This window comes from Prenolepis imparis, unplaced genomic scaffold, assembly GCF_030444845.1.
Source record: "Prenolepis imparis isolate NDT839.2.m4 unplaced genomic scaffold, iyPreImpa1.0 SCAF_11, whole genome shotgun sequence".
NCBI lineage: Eukaryota > Metazoa > Arthropoda > Insecta > Hymenoptera > Formicidae > Prenolepis > Prenolepis imparis.
In genome coordinates this window covers 6,364,080-6,384,322 of record NW_028141169.1, presented here as the reverse complement: position 1 = coordinate 6,384,322, position 20,243 = coordinate 6,364,080, and the positions used below count along the sequence as shown (strand labels likewise).

General features: G+C 37.4%; 1 protein-coding gene across 5 annotated transcripts in view; it reads left to right on the top strand.

The window, feature by feature from the left end:
- The window catches only part of LOC145942554 (serine/threonine-protein kinase MARK2), a 90,929-nt gene that overhangs the window by 15,833 nt on the left and 54,853 nt on the right, over window positions 1–20,243 (top strand). Inside the window, exons 1-2 of one of the 5 annotated variants that reach the window (XM_083049404.1) lie at window positions 5,004–5,271; window positions 13,067–14,563. The exons of 1 other annotated variant lie outside the window; for it this stretch is intronic. In XM_083049404.1, the coding sequence (XP_082905530.1) occupies window positions 14,141–14,563 (423 nt within the window). In that variant the 5' untranslated portion in view covers window positions 5,004–5,271; window positions 13,067–14,140. Of the gene's footprint in view, window positions 1–5,003; window positions 5,419–13,066; window positions 14,564–20,243 lie in introns of those variants that run through there. 3 more of the 5 variants (XM_083049403.1, XM_083049402.1, XM_083049401.1) reach the window with 3 other exon arrangements.

The window sequence follows — 20,243 nt, the reverse complement described above, 5'->3', positions numbered from 1 at the left end:
AATAAAGAATTCATAAAAGAATCTTTATAGATCCTTTATAGATCCTTTATGGTGTGCTTAACCCAGATTTTTTGTGCATAACCACGTAAAAATGTATTTTTGGATATCGTTTGACCGAGCTCGACAACGATCCGTACGCTAAGCTTTTATATATACTTTGTTGTGCTCGAAACGCGATATAGTTTCTAGTAATATATATTCTACTCGTGTCGTCAGCTCCGAAAATTCTAATTTATTTGAGCGATCCCCTCGCGGTATATCTTTTCCGCACGTTTCATAAATTACTTGGATCTTTGCCGGACTAATTTACATCCAGGTGTGAAGGCACGGATGAGTTCCTGGAAACATTAAGATTACGTCATCGAGGGGCAGACTCGGAAGAATATTCTGACATAAAAGATTCGCAATCGTAAATTATCTTCTCGTTAACAAATAATAGGTTTTTTAAATTGATTTTTATGATAAAATTTAAGACAAAGATTTACAACAGGCTCATTTATCAGAATTTATTAGAAAGTAAAAGAAATAATTTTACATTCTCGAATTTGAAGAATAATGCATATAAAAACAGTTTTTTTTTAAATCATAAATGATGAATAATTATGTCTTTATGTAAATGTTTTATACTTATTTTTTACATTTATATTATACATGAGATTTTTAATTAAGAATGTCGGCATTTTTTATTTACATACGTAACTTCCGGGTATGAAGCGCGCTAAATAATTAAAACTAATAATAATAAGATCTTATTTAATAACACCGTCTTTCATTTTGGTGTTATGCAACGTTCTCTGTGCGAAAAAATTCCATCTCTCGCACGTCGTTCAAATCGAAAGTATACACCGCGAATTAAACATAATGGTTAGGTAATCGGGTTAATTAGGTTAATCTTTATGCGCTCAAAGAGCGAAACTGAAAATTCCTCGTATACACGCGTCTCACTGTAAACTTTTTTTTCCTTAACGTTCTGTGTGCCTTCATACTTGTTGCATGATCGATGAGCAAAGCTGATCGAGGCTGCGAACGCAGTTTTAATTACTGTCCGTGTAACTATCGAGCATTAACTAGGTTGATTTTCTTCGTGGATATAAAGGGAAGGTGTCAAGGATGCTCGACGCGTGAAAACTTTAATCGCGATCAATCGAATTGCCTTTTCACTCCAGATCCAATCACTACACTTTGACACTGATTAAACTATCGCAAATAACAAGCAGAATTGTAAGAATCTAAAAATATTTCTCTTTTAATAGCGACGTTAAGATTTTTATTTTTTCATATATTTATCAATTACAATTAATTCTGCACAAGATATTAATGTGCGAAATATATATATATTAATTTGAATTTATTGGCTAAAACGTTAATCAATTTATATCGAAATAGGAATATAACTTGAAAGTAGCGAAACAGTTGTGAAACTGTTGATGACACGGTCCACTTGGCAATTGATAGTTAGTATGTGATAGCTGATAGATCATTGGTGATGCAAATGGGTTAATGACCATGAATCTTCGTGCACATGTCGAGACGGTTTTTCCATTAGGTCTTTATTACCAGTTTAGTGCTCAATGTCGCGCCGGAGTATATATTTTCTCCTCCGCGTGCAACATCACTTTCTATCCGCGAAGATATATTTCTATCCATATTCCGAGAAAGTTCCCGACCTCGCAACTTTCCACTTTGAACCTTCACCGAAGACTGCCATGCAGTCTATCGATCGTCGATGTTTAAGAAAAACGACTGTTGATCATTATCAATAAGAAACTCTTCGAGATAAACTTTGAACCATCATTAATTTAATTCGAAATAACTTGTTCGATCGAACAGCAAGTTAGCAACTACGAAACATATTGTATACACGATTAAATCGCGCGTATATGTATTAATAAAATTTAAAAAATATCTACAAGCATCACACATACATTACGCGAGGCTGACGTATCGTGGAAACTTGGGCACGATGTGTCGACCGCCATAAAGCGAGAGAAACGAAGGATGCTGCTAACCGCTATGGAATCTCAAGTGGCTGGTGTTTGTAAAATAAAACGCGTCCATATCCGAGGGTTATAAAATCTACGAGAGCTCCTCGTGCACGCGTCTCTAAGCTGTAAAGGCTCGCCTCTCGCGCTCTATGTTACATGCATCAATTCCCAAAGTCAATTAATCTAATGGATCCGTCCGCTCGTTTCTCCGATCCCCCACCGCGATCTTCCCTCTTCTCTTCCCTGGTGTCAGAGGTTCGTTCCCCGCCCGCGCCCACTCTCTCTCGCTCTAAATGCGTTCGTTGTGCAACGAATGCATCTAGGAGCGGTTGCGCGGCGCACTTAATTTCTATTCACTCGCCTCGACTCGGCTCAGCACGTAAATGTATGTATGTACGCGGAATTTACGCACAAATATGCGAACACACCTACACGCTGTCTTGGTTAGCCTCCACCAGGTGAGAAGCAAGAAGAAAGAACGGAGACAATGGCTGTTATCGTATACTCAACAATCGAATCGAACATCGCGAGAGATGTCTTGACACGTTTTATACAATTACAGTTAAATTATACACAGAGAGAATTTTCTCTTAGAATTTACCCTGAAAATCATGATAATCGTGGGACAATATGGTATAAAAAAGAATTTTAAAAATATGTTTGATTAATTTTACTTTTAGTAAATTTTACTATATTTTTAGGAAAATTTTAATCAAACATATTTTATATTTTATTGTGATAGATATTATTATTTTTTATTGTGATTAATCAGAGAAATTCTTATAAAATTCTTTCCATACACGATATTGTCCCACGATTACCATGATTTACAGGGTAAAGTCTAAGAAAATATTCTCTCTGTGTGTATTTCACAAAAAGGAGGGTTTAGATGATTAACAAGCTTGCTCTTTGTTGAATTCCCGTTTAATTGCACTATTAAAAAAAAGAGAAAGAATAATAAATAAATAAATAAATTTTTCATCTGTTTTCTGACGTCGAATAAAACATTTCGGTTCACAAAATTTGAATGAATATAAATAATAATTGAAAATTATTCAAAAGATCCTCAATCTTTTTCAGAAATTTAATCATGAATATTGCATTAGCTATAATTGACACAAAAGATTCCTTTCGAAGAATGAAAGTTTATTTAAAAAATTATGAGAAATGATGACTCTCTTTCATATTCAAACAATTTTTGTCGAACTGTGTCAATAGTCTCCGTTCTTCGATATTTCACGCGTACTTATAAGCATGTTTGAATAGTTAAATACATGTTGCTTGATAATTATAATCATCGCGTAACGCTATCAGAGATAAAAAGCTTCTGCTTTTATTTGCTTCACAAATTTCGCAGATCAGCGAAACTTTCGCGCACTAGGATAGTGTCTGCGTGCAAAACATAATCCAGCGGGGTTTCAGAAATCGCGATTCGAAGTCTTGGAAAAAAAATCAGGGTTATCTCGGAGAACGTCACGCGGTGTGACGAATCGTCGCTTTAATTAAGCGCGGAACGTAAGCGTAGCGGGAGAACACGTTAAAATTACGGAGATATCTTCGCGATCCCCGTTACTCGCCGACACGTCTCTCTCTTTGCCAGATATACAACACTATACTGCAACAAAGTGTTACAGGAGTGTATACTTGCGGTTGTATACACGAAAGTATGCGCGCGATTGTGTCCTGAGAGATTTCTCGTACATTTTCCAACCCGCGGACTTTGTAGGCGATTCAATTATAACTGTGTAGTGTTTAACCCGCGATTATAAATGACGAGTTAAATCCCGAGTTTCTCATACGAATACGGGAACTTTGTTGTTGACCCGTTTAATCGCACATTACAAATTCAAGATTAAACAAAAAATTAATTTAATTAATTAATACATGTATAAATCACGAGCAAGGCGAAAACATCAAAGTATCGATCATCTTCTCGGGAAAAAAAGTTCTCGATTTACATATGGCCTTTCTCTGACATGCTATTTTAGTCGTACGTATGATTATCGTCGCGCTCCGAAGAGATGACCGATAGTAAATTGGCGGTTTATCGTCGTGTGTAAACGCGTACATCCTTTCATCCTCGTATACGCAGCAATTATTACGGCGACAAATCGATGAAAAAAAACACACATGCACGCACAAAGAGGAAAGCTTAAACGAGAAACTAATATACGCACACATGTGTGTAGCGTCAATGACATACATATATGTATATGCAACAAACAAGGCTTGAAAACCGGTATAACACGTCGATGTGAGATCTATATTTTCAGTGCTACAAGTACGGAAAGATAAATTTCACACATGCATGTGACTGAATCGCCAAGAGACAAGTATCGGTGATTGATAAAAAAAAGTTATTTATTTATTTATTATTTGGTTGAAAATGTAAGTTTTAATTTAAAAAGATTTAATTTTAATTTTAGTAAGTCTTAATTTAAAATCGAAACATATATGCATCTCTTTCTCTTTCTTTACTAATACGATCATAAACATTTCAGTTCTTGTCCTTGACCCTTCAGTTATTGCGATACCATTATCGGGAGCAGACTCGGAGATTATTTTCTTCGAAATTTACAGACGTGTGTGTATATCGTGCAACCTTCTCAACAAACTTCTCACCACCTTTCATTCTCGTAAAAATCTGACGTGGCTCTCGTCCAAGGAAAACTCATCGTTTCGTACTAAAAATAGTCGCACAGATGGATGAATTTCGTCTTCGTATAAATTTTTATTCATTTTTTTTTCTATTTTTTTTTTAGAGGGAGGGAGGGGAGGAGAAAGAGAGAGAGAGAGAGAGAGAGAGGAGAGAATCACGTGTGTGACATCGTTTTCGAAGTTAAATATCTTTTGATCAGTATCAATCTTCCGAACACCTCGTGACCTTACGGAGGCCGGATCGAGAGGATGCTACATCGTACGCACGCACACATGACTCGTGGCTGTGGGAAGGGACGGGTCGGGTCGAAGAGGGAGCGGTTCGTATCGCGTTCGCTGGTAAGATCCAGTAACGAAGAGAGCTCGCGTGTCCCCGCACGGTGCTCGGCGCGCTCAGTTAGCACGAGACTCGCGATCGGGCAGCACAGAGACGGAGAGAGAGGCTGGTGCCTACGACGACCGGCTCTTTTTTTTCCTCGCAATCTCTCTGTGTCTTTCCTGCGCTTCGATCGAAACGATACGACGAATTCGATATCGATCGACGACGAAGAGGAGAGACGCATCAAAGGATTCTGCAAAGCTGCGAGCATCTATATTCTCTCTCTCCCTCTCTCCGTAGTGCGCTCACGTAATAATAATAATAATAATAATATACTATATATACGTTTCGTATCTTAATGTATTGAACTAAACGCATTCTCTCGAAGTTTCTTCTCGACGAAGTGTCGCGAGACAACGTGCGTGTAAATTTCGTTGTAATTGTGTAATTATCTATGTGTGTAGCTTTTCTCATTTGTGAAGATGACTGATTTCCGCATACCGTTCTCTCCTCTCGACTTCGTTCGATCGCACGACGAGCGTTCGCGAGTCCCGGTGTATATTCCTCTTTCTCTCTTTGATCTTTCTTTTTACCAAGTGCATCTCTCCGGATTCGGTTCTCGGCGATGGCGGTTTTCGCGATAACGGGCGGTTGTGTCGCTCGTGTAAGTGTATGTGTGTATGCGTGCGCAATGCATATTATATATTTCGTAATTCCGCGATATACATCTCGATAGTCGAAGCGTGCGCGGTGGATGATGCTGATCCCGCTGGAAATTTATATGCGTGACGCGTTTATCCCGTCAACGTGACATCACTGGTCGCCGAGGGAAATAAACATGTACCCGCCGGCGTAATATTCCGCTGATATTAATACCGACGATGTAAACATTGTCCCGACACAATTGGCAAGCTTACGAATAGCTTTCTCTTAAACACATCGTATATCGGTATGTCGTACCGTTCGGGAATCATATTAATTAAATACAAGATAGGAATGTCCAACGATGAATAACGCATTCGTGGAATGAGGTATTCATCGAATAAGTATACGCTTCCTTCTTTAGCCGCGAGCAAAGGAAAATAAAAGAATATAGTGTTCTGTCTACAGCGTGAATAAGTTACGTGTCGTTGGTGCAACCGGACTTAAATCATTCATACAATGCACTTTCCGTAACAACGCCTTAGTCACTTGCATCACATGTATGTATGTGTGTTAGACTCGAGAAAATGTCATAATTGCGAAAACAATCCTAGAAAAATAAAACTCGAGAAATAGACATTTTTTAAATATAATAAAGAGAGATGTTTGAAAGGCAATGTATAATTTAAACGGATCCGAGAAAAATGAAGTCAAAGTTAATTCAGAGGAAAATAATATAAAATAAGATGAAAAAAAGAGACACATGAAAGTATAGAAAGCGCGCGATTTCTGCGATATCCTGCGGAAGGAAATAGTTTCTCTCGTTATACATATTCCCGAGTGAGACGCACAAAATTGCCGCATAAATATCGTATAAAAACGTCTATGTATAGTATATCGTTCCATCAGGCTTTTCACGCGTTCATCGAAAACCATCGATCGACCCAACATCCGATAGTTATCGGTCCATTCTCGCGCATTCAGCGATGCAAAAACCGGAATTGCGCGAGGTCTTTAATTTTTATATTTCCGCCGATTCGTTCCGAATTGACAATGTGTCTCTGACTGGCCAATTCACGACCAATTTAAGCGGAATGTCATAAGCAACATTGCCGAGATGCGTGACGCGAATAAGCGAATGCGCTTTAATTTGAGCAACTAGCCGTAGGTGCAACAGGTTTCGTCCGAGAAACATTATTGAGACGTGTCGCGAGAATTGATCTATCTATCTATCGATCGATCTTATCCGACGAGCCGGGACTCTTTATGCGAGCCGCCACTCGCTTCATTAACTCGCTCGATCGCCCATCAGCACAGCCTATTTCGTTGCAAATGGCCAGCGTCTTGTTATAATCGCCTAATCGCATCGACTGTATCGTGTAAAATTACATTATCTCGCAGCAATTTTTTATTAAATTGGGATCTCGCCAAACGCGTCTCGAGATTGAAATAATCGCTTTCGAAACTTACCGTTTAATATTTGAGTAGTGAAATTGATCTACTTCACTTTCCGCAAATTTCTTAATTTTAATATCAGAGCGCTTAATCGTGTGCTCCGGTGTTAAAATTGAGAAATTTACAGAAAAAGTTAAGTTGATCAGAGTTTTACTTCTAAGAGACTCATAAAGATATAATGAAGATATACTTAATTAGTAAAATAATGATACGATATATTGCACACATGCAAGAGCACATTGTTAATATTGTTTCTCTCTGATTCTAAACTGATCTCTGTTTATGTCATTATATCAGTCTAAAATTTTACGGGTTTCTCTCCGCACATTTATCGAAGAATAACGCTAACTCATTTACGGTAATCACGTTAGCAAGTCGCGAAAGGATCCGCGACATCGCGATTCTCCAATGAAACGTGATCAATTCCGAAAAGGCCCGCGGCCGCGTTTTTCTGGTGAAAAGTATGCGTCTCGAGTACCGTTTGTTGTCCAAGATTTCATTCAACGTTTAAAGTTTATACGAAGTATACGTGCGTGAAAAGTGAGGAACTTAATATATACATGGATAACTTAATATATACATTATTATGTTCAAAATAAACTGTTAAATAAGGAAATATATTACAAATTAGATGTAAAGAAAATTTATAATATGATATAATTATAATAGTTTAATTAAATTTGGCATTTTCTTAAAATTTAATTCGCGTAATAAGAAAATTAAAGCTTAAATCATATTAATTGTTATTACATTTATCAGTCAGAAAAATGGATATATATATATATAATATTATATTAATAGATATAATTATATATACATATATAATTATATGTATATGTATATATAATTATAGTTATGTAATCGTTTTTCAAAATTGATAAGTGTAATAACGATTAATATAATTTATGCTTCAATATTTTATTATCAATATACATAATAATAAAATAGATAATGCAACTATTATTATATAATTGATTAAACTCATATGATTAAAAATTTTTGATACGATCATGAGCTGTAGAATAAATGTCACGCATGTCCAGAGTTCGGAAATTAATATGTTGCACTATGAACCATGATGCATCGTTTATACTTATTTGCACACACTCTCGAGCTATCGATCTTAACTAGTCGATCCCGATGTAACGTGTATTCTATATTGACACTTAACACGAGCGTACAAGACTCTCTACAAGGTGGGTGGTGACGATGTGATGTGTTTTGTGGTCGGTTCAACACGCCCTTTTCGTCAACACACGATGACGAATATGATTCCTCGTAATTTTCCAAAGAATATTTTTAATGGCGATATGCATTTTATCTAAATGTCTTCTTTGCATTTTTAATATTTTATTAATCTTTCCTTTATTATACGTTTCCCTCGGTAAATATTTTATTTATACTTAATTTTACGCTCTTTAAAGATCTGAAAAATATATTTAAAACATTTTGCGAATTATAAGACTATCGTTGACTGTTTTCAGAGAATTTTCAAAGAAATGCAATTTAGATAGAAATATAGATAAGGAATTACCATGAACCGCTTGATCGAGAGATCATATATGATCGATAGACGATCGACCTTCGAAATTAATATTTCCTTCTCAGTATATCCTCGTATATTCCTCTCGTCAGTCACTCACAGTCGAGGTTCTTCTCGCGCTCGATGATCGTAAAAGCGAATTCTTCCGCGCGGACGACGAATATCGCGAGGAATTCGCCTCGCCTTGCCTACCAGGCGTAGGCAGCGAAAGAGAGTGCATCGTACAACGGAGATATGCACTACTGAGCTCAAGGAGACCCGCTCACACACACATACACAATACAACACACACACGCAATAATGTGCAGTACACACGCCGTCCTTTGCGACGTCGCCTGGTGCATCCACGAGGACGCGTTGTAATTTCTCTCACCGGCGAGAAACCGCCTCTTCCCTCCTCGAACATCGTACGCGTATGAACAAAGTGAATTTTCAATTCGCCATGCGTCGCTCCCGTCGTCTTTGCATACGTCGTTCCATTAATCTGCGATCCCAAGGTGATCGGAAATTTTTACATCGTGAGAAACGATGCTGATAATATTTTTAGCCGCGTGTTTTTTAAATATATCTCGCATGATTGCAAATTTCACGAAGCCAAATTAATATAGTGTATTTACTGTCTCTTTTTCTACTGTTGTTTATTAATTTAAAAGTCCAAGACCCGATTGTGCACCAACGTTATTTTGGCTTTAAGATATTTAAATATGTCTTTATCTTTCTTTCTAAATAAATCAAGACAAACACATTTAAATCTCGTTTAAAACCAAAATGACGTTGGTGCAATTAGGTCTAAAAACATATTTATTCTTTCACAAAATTTACAAATAAAAATCGTACATTAAACATATTTTTTTTACCTTTTCTTATACCAATTAGATTGCGTCAGCGAGGTAGAATGGCAAAATAGAATTGCAATATCACAATTTATTGAATAGCAGCGTAGCAAATCGTAGCCATGAAATAAATCGCGTGTTTGCGTTCGCCAGTATTTTTTCGAATGTCTAGAGAACTCCTCCCTTATTCTATATGTTTACACGAAAATTATCGGTCTTGTCGTGTCTTTCTATCGTAGTCGATGATTCATGCCGCGCGCTTAGGAATGTCGACCTCTCACGACTAAGCCCGAAGGAGAAGCTCGCCGCCGTTCGTTATTCGGGACACGACCGGATATCCGCTGTAACACTATCTATACGAGTGGGGTACCACTCTGTTATCTATCTGAAAATGCACGTCTTACAAATTTGACATATATGGTACATATAACGGCCTCACATTGTATAGATAATCTGAATTAAATATTTTTGAATGGTATAGGTATTTTTCGATGGACGTCTCGGAACGCGACCAGAAGCCGTCAATAAGATATGGAAATTTTTTTCTCCAATATTACGAAACGCGATGGGAATATTATCGTGCGGTAAAACTCTAGAGAGTATATTCCACCTTGACCTCGTAAAAGCTTTAACATTAAGCATCGTTTTGTGCACTTGATTCTGGCCGACCGTAGATGATTAGTTTAATTGGATTGGACTGTTCCCTTTTTAACATAATAACCATCCATGGAGACCCAAGTGGATTGACGTTATTGAAAAGCTTTGGTTAACTCTTTCTCTCTCTCTCGCAAAGTAGTTTTCTACAGGTCACGCGAGCTTACATAATTTTCGATTAGACAGCTTAATGCCCCCGCGTCTGATAGAAGAACGAACTCGGTAGAAGATGATTGCCAGAACGTTTTAAGAACATTACGAATAGCGAATTTATGAATCTTGCGAGTCTTCTTTATTTTTCCTAGCAATTTTTGCAGTAGACAAACACACTTGCCGAAAAATTTAGTAGCGTAATTTAATTAATGATACAATGGTATATCGTAGCGGTAGACTATTAAATTACTTTGACGACTGTGTGATGTCTACATCGTGTAGTGCATAGCGGTATTTTACATCCTGTTCTGTCTGGTTATTATCATATTAACAGATGCAAACGCGTAGTATCTTCGGGTATTCACGAGCGTGTCGGAAATAATAATAACGAGATTACGTTGCGTCTACTGCATTTCGGATTAAGATAATTAATTTAAACGTAGCACAGAAAATTGTCCCGCCGTTCAAATACGTATTACGAGAGCGCTAAATTAATTTCGGGGTAAGTAATATATTAATTAAATTTAAAAGGCATAAAAAAATCTGGATATTTTTAAGCACGCGGGATATATTTTTCTCGTTACTTTATATTTTACATGAATAATAATCAACTTTATCTTCCACGTTTATTATGCGATTATTTAAGATGCAATATAAAATTTAATGAACAAAATTATGCAGATATTCACTAATCATATCGTACTTTTCACTTTGGCGACCAAGATGACTTTCGCTCCGCGATTAAATTCGCTTTAAAACTCTAATTAGGACATATACTGAAAGTAGGTTTCGGATTCACTCTGCATGGTTCGGTATAGCTCGGAGTTTCCCTTCGCATGTCTCGCGGAAATAACGCGCTTTATCACGCTCACATGGATAGAGTAAAGTCTATACTAATTATTCCGGTTATATGGAAGTTGCGCTTGCGCTTCGACTTCAACGAATTCTCCCACCCCGCTCGTTTACATTAATTCCGCGTCTTTATAACGTCATCAATTTCTACCTCGTCAAACTGACTGACGTCATCGCGCGTTTACGGTCACTTTATCATGGAACTGTGATTCTGAATGAATCTAATGAATATTTCACAGCGCAAGTTGACCGACCGCGCGACTTAAATCTTATTAAAAAATTGTAGGGGGGGGGGAAGAGAATTTATACAAAGATACACGGAGAAATTGCATTACGCTAATTGCGAAGATATAATTGAACGACACGCGTGACACATGGCTGGTGACGTTTTGCAAGAGACGAATTAATATTTCACGAGGAAAACGATAACCCCGTTCGGCGAATAGATTCCGAAATACAGACAAAGGTCTCCGGTAATGCGACTTTCCGGGAAGGTTCGTCGAGTTCAGTAACCCCCAATCGTATCCGTAAGATCTCGTCCATTATTTTATGCAGGGGTATTTTAAGGAAACGAGATCGATGAACGTAACGAGCGTTCATCCAGATGCGTTTATGGTTCGCAACTAGGTTTTCTGCGGCGAGGCTATACGTATCAATACTTTTCGATCTATGAGAGCAACAGAATACTTTTTAATAGCGAAAGATTATGCTGGAATGCGCAGGGTTGGCAAAATTCCACATTTTTTGGATATAGTCCATGCCAGTGGTAAAAACCGGCAAAAACTGGTACTTTCTAATAAAAACAATAAAATAAATTAAAAATTTTTGTATATCTTTAAAGTTTAAAAAAATGTATTTTATATATTAATTTGAATTAAAGAAGATTTTATATTTCTCTTATTTTTTTAATCATAGTGATTAATATGGTTTATTAATTAAAGCAAACGCATATTTTTTCATATAAAATTATATAAATATATTTTAATGTAATCACACATTTTTATCGTTTTTGCCAGTTTATTCCATTGGATAAAAAAGTCCGAGATGGTAAAAACCGGAATTTACCATGGTTTTTTTCACTTACTGGACTTTTCCGGCTAACCCTGGGAATGCGTGTTCATGAAATAAAATTTTAATTTTCTATATATAATTCAAATCCATTTTTGTTAAAATATTTTAAATCACAAATTTCTTTTGTGGTTGATGATACAAATTCAGAAAGACATTCTTTCTACTTTTAATTATTTTCTAATACGCGAAAATGAATAAATCAATTAATGTCAAAGGAATAAATACTAACTTAGGGATATATAGGTATAACAGACAATAAAAAATCTTGCCACAATAATTTTGAGTATTGCAGTCTCCTTTACAAGAGATATATTTCAGACAACATTCAATTATATATTAATTATATTAATTATTTTAAGAAATATCACGAAATTGACGATCTTTCAATCTCCACTGTCACAGTTATCCTAAATTAAATCTCGCGTAACGAGATGCACTCGTGGTAAACCGTTTAAATATTTGCGAATCGCGATAAAGGCGATTTCGAACCAGCTGCCGGGGACGTCAACCTCGGCGGCAACACCTGCACCCAGCAACTTGTATCGCTCGCGCAAAATCTACCGCCGTCGTCGAGTCGAAATCGCGTAAACAAGCGAATTGACGCGTATGATGTCGCATAGTTGAAGCCGCACCAATGGAAAAGCGCCGTGCACAAATCTAATTAATCACCGCCGCTCCGATTGAAGGAGGAGGAAGCCGCGTAACGTCTCGTCGTCGCGTCGCCATTGTCAATCGAGAGAGCTCTCTCTCTCTCTTCCTTTCTCTTTCTCTCTTGTTTGCGTTACGACATTCGACGCAAAGGATTGACTTGCGCAAAAAATGCCGCGAATGTCGGATCGCAATCGCCAAAGTGGCGCATGCAAACCCGACGACGTCTTTAACTAGTCGACACGTTTCGCAGAACATCACTGAAGTTGAACGAAAATCCGACGATATAGCTCGTCACGCGAGAGAGTGTTTACTCCTGAATTAGTGTAAACGGGTCCCGGGAGAGTGTCGAAACAAGGCGCACGACGGAATCGCAGTTTGCAACTTTGCGCCACGATTAAATTGTACGAAAGTTTAAACCCGGTGTTATTTACCGCGACAAGTGAGTTGAATGACACGTTGAGAATTACATCGAGGATCAAGAGGACACGTCGACGAAGAAATTGTGTATCGCCGAGAAAAGCGATCGAAGAATCGCACTGCGAGGAAAATCGAGGAGGGTTTTTAAAAAATTCGACGAATGAAAAATTCCCGAAGGTCGATCAAAATTAATTTCAATCAATAGCCGTCCATCGATTGCGACACATTAGAAGCGTGTCCACTCTCTCCCGTCGAACGGGTTGATGTTGCACACCTTGTGGAAGCAGCTTAAGTGCGCGGAGCGCCACGAGTTACCGGATCGACCAGCAGCTGCACTCGACATCCTATCGCTTAGGAAGTATCGAGATCTCGCGGTAGATGTTACAATCGAGCCAAGAGAGCCGCGCGAGGGTATTGTGAAAGGAGCGGAAGATCGGAGCAACTTTCTCTCGCCGTGGTAACAAAGACACTTAAAACTGTGATTATAGAACTGTTTCTGATATACGATTCACTCTTAACTTTCCAAGAAGGCGTTCTGAAATCGTGTTTTGCAGCCGAAGAGCGACGGTAAGAACAAAGTCATCTCCGAAGACACTTCGTAGAAAATATTACATCGAAGAGAAAAGGATATTTTTTTAAGAAGAGAATTTTTCCTGAGAAGACGGGATATTTATTTTCAGAACGAAATATTTTAATTTTAAAATTACACGACGAAAATCTAAGAAAATTATTTCGAAGTTTTTAATCATCGTATACTCTTCATCATCGAAACATTATCCACTCCTGAAACTAGAATTCCAATCGATAGTGAAGTCCGTTCTGTGGCAGCAGAAACGCTCCATATTTAGAAGTTTATCCTCGCTAAAGCGGCAAGAAATCCGACAGAATTGCTCCGCACGTGGACACGATGTACGTGACGGAGACGGGGGGTCACAAGGTGGCACCCGCGCCCGCGTCGACGCGGCTGAAGAAGGTGGTGGACTACAACAAGTCGATGAACCACCATCATTATCATCAGCAGCATCAGCAGCAGCAGCAGCAACACCATCCTCACCACCAGCATCGTCACGAGGGTGGTGATCGCGGCGGCGGGACGCACATCGCCGCGACGGTGAAGAACACGGTGCGCCGACTGTTACGTCGCACCAAGAGCCACCGTGACCCGCCTTCGACGAACGCCTCGACGATGACGGCCGTTGTCGCCAACGGCCACGTCGCGGCGCCGCCGCCCACGCGGATACCCACGTCGAGGAACGACACCAGCAACGCGCCGCCACCCTTGTCGGATGTTTATTGCAGACGCTACTCCAGACCGCGCGTGAGACCTCAGGTAAGCGAAAGAGAAAACGAGAGATCCTTGCTATAAGAACTTGAGAGGGCGGGTGCAGCTACGAAATTATATGACAAGACTATCTATCTTTGTTTTTCTTTTCTCCAAATAGATTAACATATTCGAATAATTTTTTATTATATATAGGTTTGCCTATATTTTGACTTTTTCTGCTAAGTAAAACCTTTCTGAATTTTAATTATGATTTGATTGAATATAATAAACTTTTTTGACAATTTTGATTGCGTGTGGCTTTCGATAAAAATACAATTTCTTTAAACCGATTAATTAAAATATGTTTACTTATTTCTAAATAGTTAAACATTAATTAATTTTTTTACGTTTAACATGTTTTTTAGACACTTAAGACATATCTAAAAATCATTTGTATTTTTGATTCAAAATTTTCAGAAAGTCTTAAAAAAAAGAAATTGATATTTTAGTTATTTTTTAAATACACCCGTCCTCTTATAAGTATTTCTCTGTTGCGAGCGTTTCTCCTGACCTTCTTCGTAAGCCTTTTGTCACGGGAAATGACGAGACTTCTTGAAGGCTTGTCATAATTGTCTGTCAGGGTAATTGTTACGAGGCGCAGCGAGCCTGCATAGTAGTCACAATAATAGAACAGGTATCTCTTGATGTGTAATAATTAAGAAACGTAAAGATATGCGATATAAGGTTGTGCGAATATAATAAATCTGCTGAAAATTATTAGAAAATTTAGAGAGAAGACAACTATATATTTATTAGAAATTTTTCATAACTGATAACTGTATTTCAATCGATCGAATTGAAAATATACCTTTCTTGGCCGTGTGCCTTTTTTGCGAGCTTGAAACACGTGGAATTCGCTGAAAAAGCAACTGGAACCAGTTTGCCGTCTGCGGATAATAGCCGACCAAAAAAGAACGATCGCGGGACTCCTCTCCTCGCACGGGCGAGGAAGAAGTCGGGTAAAAGTGGCGGTGATATCGGTCGTTTATTTGCGGCAGGTGCGCGAAATATGCCGCGTGCGCGGAGATTGCAAGGCGCAGTCTCTGCGTCTCGAGTTTAATCGACCATTTGGGCTTTTGATGATTAGGAATGGCGAATGATTGATGATACTTGACGCGAGAAAGCGGCGGCTTCTCGCTTTCCACAAAGAGCGTATCTTATGAGACGATATAATATCGTCTTTACGAAACGATAATATTAGCACGATGGATTTATCTTGTTAAATGGTTCGCGTTGATTAATCGTATCCTTGAAACGTTATAAAATCTTTTTCGTTACCTTCGCTAATTTTCGCAGCTTCCCATTTCCATTTCTTATTCCTCATCATTCCGATGAATTTATCTTTTTTTGTGTCGCGCGAAGCAAAAACGTGTTGATAGAAAGAGTTAGTCCACTTTTGCAATACTGTTTATTATTCAACGTATGATGCATGAGCGCGCGATCTCGAAAGTGAGATCATCAAAGTTCTCTCGGAAACATCCTTGATTGGAGGAAAAATAATTTTGCAGGTTCATACTCGAGAGATCATGGTAATTACTAATTTACGAGCTTGTGTCTTAGAGTCCGGCGCGCATTTTACGCAAAACTTTAGTCAAAGAGTTGCACAATTAATTATACTGAAATTAATCCCCATTAATTATATCATAATCAATCCACAAAGATACAAAATAATGATTACGTAGCGAATAAATTAGCAATTTTTCACAAAGTAATATATATAAATCATATTTTAAGAAATATTTAACTTTAAACTCTTTTTCTTTGTTAAAGATAAATGAAATCATTAAATCGCGTCTTATATTTTTCTACTCACATTGTCTTTTCGTGCATTTCTCTTCGGCGACTGCTTTGATCAATTTTAAACTTAATTAAATTATTATGCACGTGTATATGCATGACGCTATCTGTTTATCGAAACATTCATCGAAAGGAAACGTAAGACTTCTCCGAAGTCGCTTTATGAAATATCTCCCGCAAGAGAGGGAGAGTAATACGATCGCTAATTGCATAATTGATCTCGTAAAAGCGAACGGATCATCGAATGTTTAACTCGCAAAGTGTATTGAGTATTCGTATACTACATATAACGGCAACTGTTCAAACAAATCGATGATCGTCAAAGCCTTCGACTAATTTACGATATTTGGCAGCCCGAGGAAAGAATTTAAAAAAGACAGATTTGTATGCTCAAGACAGTGTTGTTTTATGACGCACAAAAAGCACGAAAGAAAATAATTTCTTTTATAATCCGCATCAAGATAATTTTTTTTTTATTATTAATAAAACTATAAATTATTCGCGGAGATAAAGATTTACTAATTCAGCGATGAACGCGGGGCGTTGAAGCGGAAGTTAAACCGGAAACCTCGCAATGTTATTATTGCATCTCGGTCGCAAGGGACAATATGCCGAGTACTTTTCAATATTACGAAAGCCAATAAGTCTCCGCCTTCGCGGACGGACGAGCGGAGGAAAACCTGCGAGAAGTAAGATCGTGTCTTGTCAATCGCGTAATGTCGCGTTTTCGCTGCTGGTTTCCTTTCACTGTCGCGCGGCGAATCTGTGTGTATACAAAAAAAAATATCGATACGTGTGTTTGTATCGAGCACGCCAGCTGCAACGCACCTTCGCACCATGCACAGGTGCGCGAGCTCCTTATTGACGCTGTCCGCGAAGGCGAAGACTGCTGCAGTTCGCACCTGACTAGTGCATTTGTCGGAGCGCAAACGTCAGTCAAGGTTCAAATTCTCTTAATGCGGTCTCTTAATACGGTGCTGGTTACTAAGAAGTCTGTGAGCCTCCGTTTACAATTGATATTTCAATGCGTGACTCACTACCTTTAGAATGCGCCGAACTTTAATCCTCAGCGATAGTATTTAATGAGGTTTTTTAAATCTTTAGAATAAAGTACCTTACACAGTACAGTGTCTTAAAAATATTGGATAGAACGCAAGTTGAATTAAATAAAACGATGCAAGTAGAATTAAATAAAACGATAGCTTTTAATATATCGAGTACACAGTATAATATAATTATTGCAATGCAGAGTCAGAATTTTAACTGAAATTTATTAACAGAATTAACAGTGCTTGATTATTTTCTCTACCAGTTTTTATCTCGACTCACGTATTCGCGTGTAAGTTTAATTTTATTCCCGCTTCCCCTCGACTCTTGAATTCTATAAATCTCCTTCCCGCGGACCTTGTAGTACTTCGGTATTATCCGGAAAGGTCAAGCGTAACGGGGCTGGAATTTGCACCCGTTTCTCTGTACTCTGTGGACTTTTATACAATTTTATTGGCCTTATTAAATTTACTTTCAATATTCTCATTATTTATTACACGCGGAAATGTGGAGGGTCTTATAAATTTGTAAGACTGTAATTTGTATCTCCTGTGGCACTCGCACGTAAATTACGACATTAAAATTACTCTTGTTGCTAATGCAAATAATGTCTCTAAAGGACTTCTCGCGTTACAAATTCCATTATTACTGCTGACAATGTTAATGTATATTCAAAGGGCCGTGTATATACTGTTACAAAATTATCATCGCATGTACTATCTTTTAGATTCTTTGACCTTTCAAATTTCTTAATAGTGATATTGCAATATTATATAAATTGGAAACATTTATCTTATCGCTACAATAATCTCTTAATTAATTTCTATAACTAAAAATGACATTTAATAAAAAGCTTCTGAGGTATTTCTTTTTGTATCATCTACTGTAATTCTGCCTCTTGTACGTGCTGCAGTCTGGTGGAAGTATAAGGAACTCTTACTTCGTCTATTTAATGATCTGTAAGACGTAAAGTATGTCATTGTCTTGCTGATGAAGGGCTTGTAATTAATTCAATTTTCTTAATTTGACATATCTCACAGTTCCCCAAAAAGAAATTCTTATATATATTTTTCATTCTTAAATTGATTATATATTACAAAACTCTCGTGTTCATAATTTTTATTAAAATTATATCAGTAAATAAAAAGGAGTAATAACTATACATTATTATCGCGCGTTTAAAATTAAAAATTTTTTAAATTATATTTTTATCACACAGTTATATATAAGTGATAAAGATAAAATTTTTCAAATTTACATTCTCAACTTGAAATTAATTCTATTATTACAGTCTCTTCTTGCAGTAAAAGGAATATTTGAATGTTTTATTTTTATCACATATGTATATGTCCATTTTTTACTATATATTATCTGTTTCTACAGAAAGGGATCGCTATCCTTTATTATTTACGCATTGTTATTTTACACGTAGACGCGTTCCATACTGATCCATTGTAATCTTGAGCTAAACCGGCGCCGAGAGTAACGCTCAGCTTCCTGTACGTGACGCGTTGAGATCCCGCTATTTTCAGAATGCAGAAAATACCGGGTGCCCGCTATCAGGCAGGCGGTCGTGTTTTCCTTTCATTTCGAATAGTATCGAGGGAAAGAGAAAGAGAGAGAAAGAGGCGTGACGCACGTTGCGCGTTTAACGCGTGTCTGCTTCTGAAAGGGTGGAAATGAACCTCTGTCGCGACAGAACGGATGTGTTTGCGCTTTTCTCCCCGTTTGATCGAGAAAGATGACAGCGCGTCGAAAAGTATCAGCGGTATCGAGTTTTATTAAAATCGTTGTATGCGAAATGTTTTTTTTTTTTTTACACTGGACGGAGACAAAATCATCAGCGAGGATTGAGTTGTATCAATTCCTATATACGTGAAGGTAGTGTCTACTGTTTGCGTGTAAATAGCGCGACATATTCGCAAACAATCGCAAACAAACCGCGCCTCGGGCACTCTCGATATTTTTAATCGCTTTTGTTATTTTTCACCCGCGCAAAATTCGCAATAATTTATTAGTGATGTTTAACTATGAAAACAAACCGCCATCCTCCTTTTAACGAAATTAATCGGCTTTCGCTGACGAAATTATCTCGCGATCATTGAGTCTGTAGGTACGAATGTAAGAATCTAAGATTTGTAAAAAAATTCGAAAGAGATTCTCGCGAAGTTGTGACAGATCTTCTTTTTATTATATTAAATCAGGAATACATTGTCGAACTGCCATTAAATTTGCATGGCATTCATTTACATGGTATTCTAGACTTGGAATTTATTCATAAGGTGAGAAGCAAATGATGATCGCGGCTTATAACACGTTTAGAATGTTCTTTAACTATTTTTCAAAGTAGATAATATATTTACAATAAAAAAAAAATATATATATATAATACGTATTAATATTAATGTTAATGTATTCAATGACATATATAATTATAGTCATTATGATTATTATATGCGAGTTACGCATAAGATTAGTTAATATTAATGTTAATGTATTCCCAACGACTTCTAGTATATATTATGTGCGAGAAAAAATAATTTAATTTTTGAATGATGCACGTTCTCGATTCCGTCCAACAATCTGTCTTCCACATTCGCGAATGAAAATGATATTAATTTTATTAGCGAGGCTAAACGCTGAATGGGTTATAATTACGAAACAGCTAATTTGTCTCGATCACAGAAAATTAAATTGTAATTCTTTGCCGTGGCAAAGATTTTTGCGCAAACTCGTACGTTGCTGTTGCTCCTGCAACGAGACGAGAATATACTTTAAACGATTCACTTCCGCGAGATAGCAGTCGAGGGATACATACGTCGGTATATGCGCTTAGAGACCG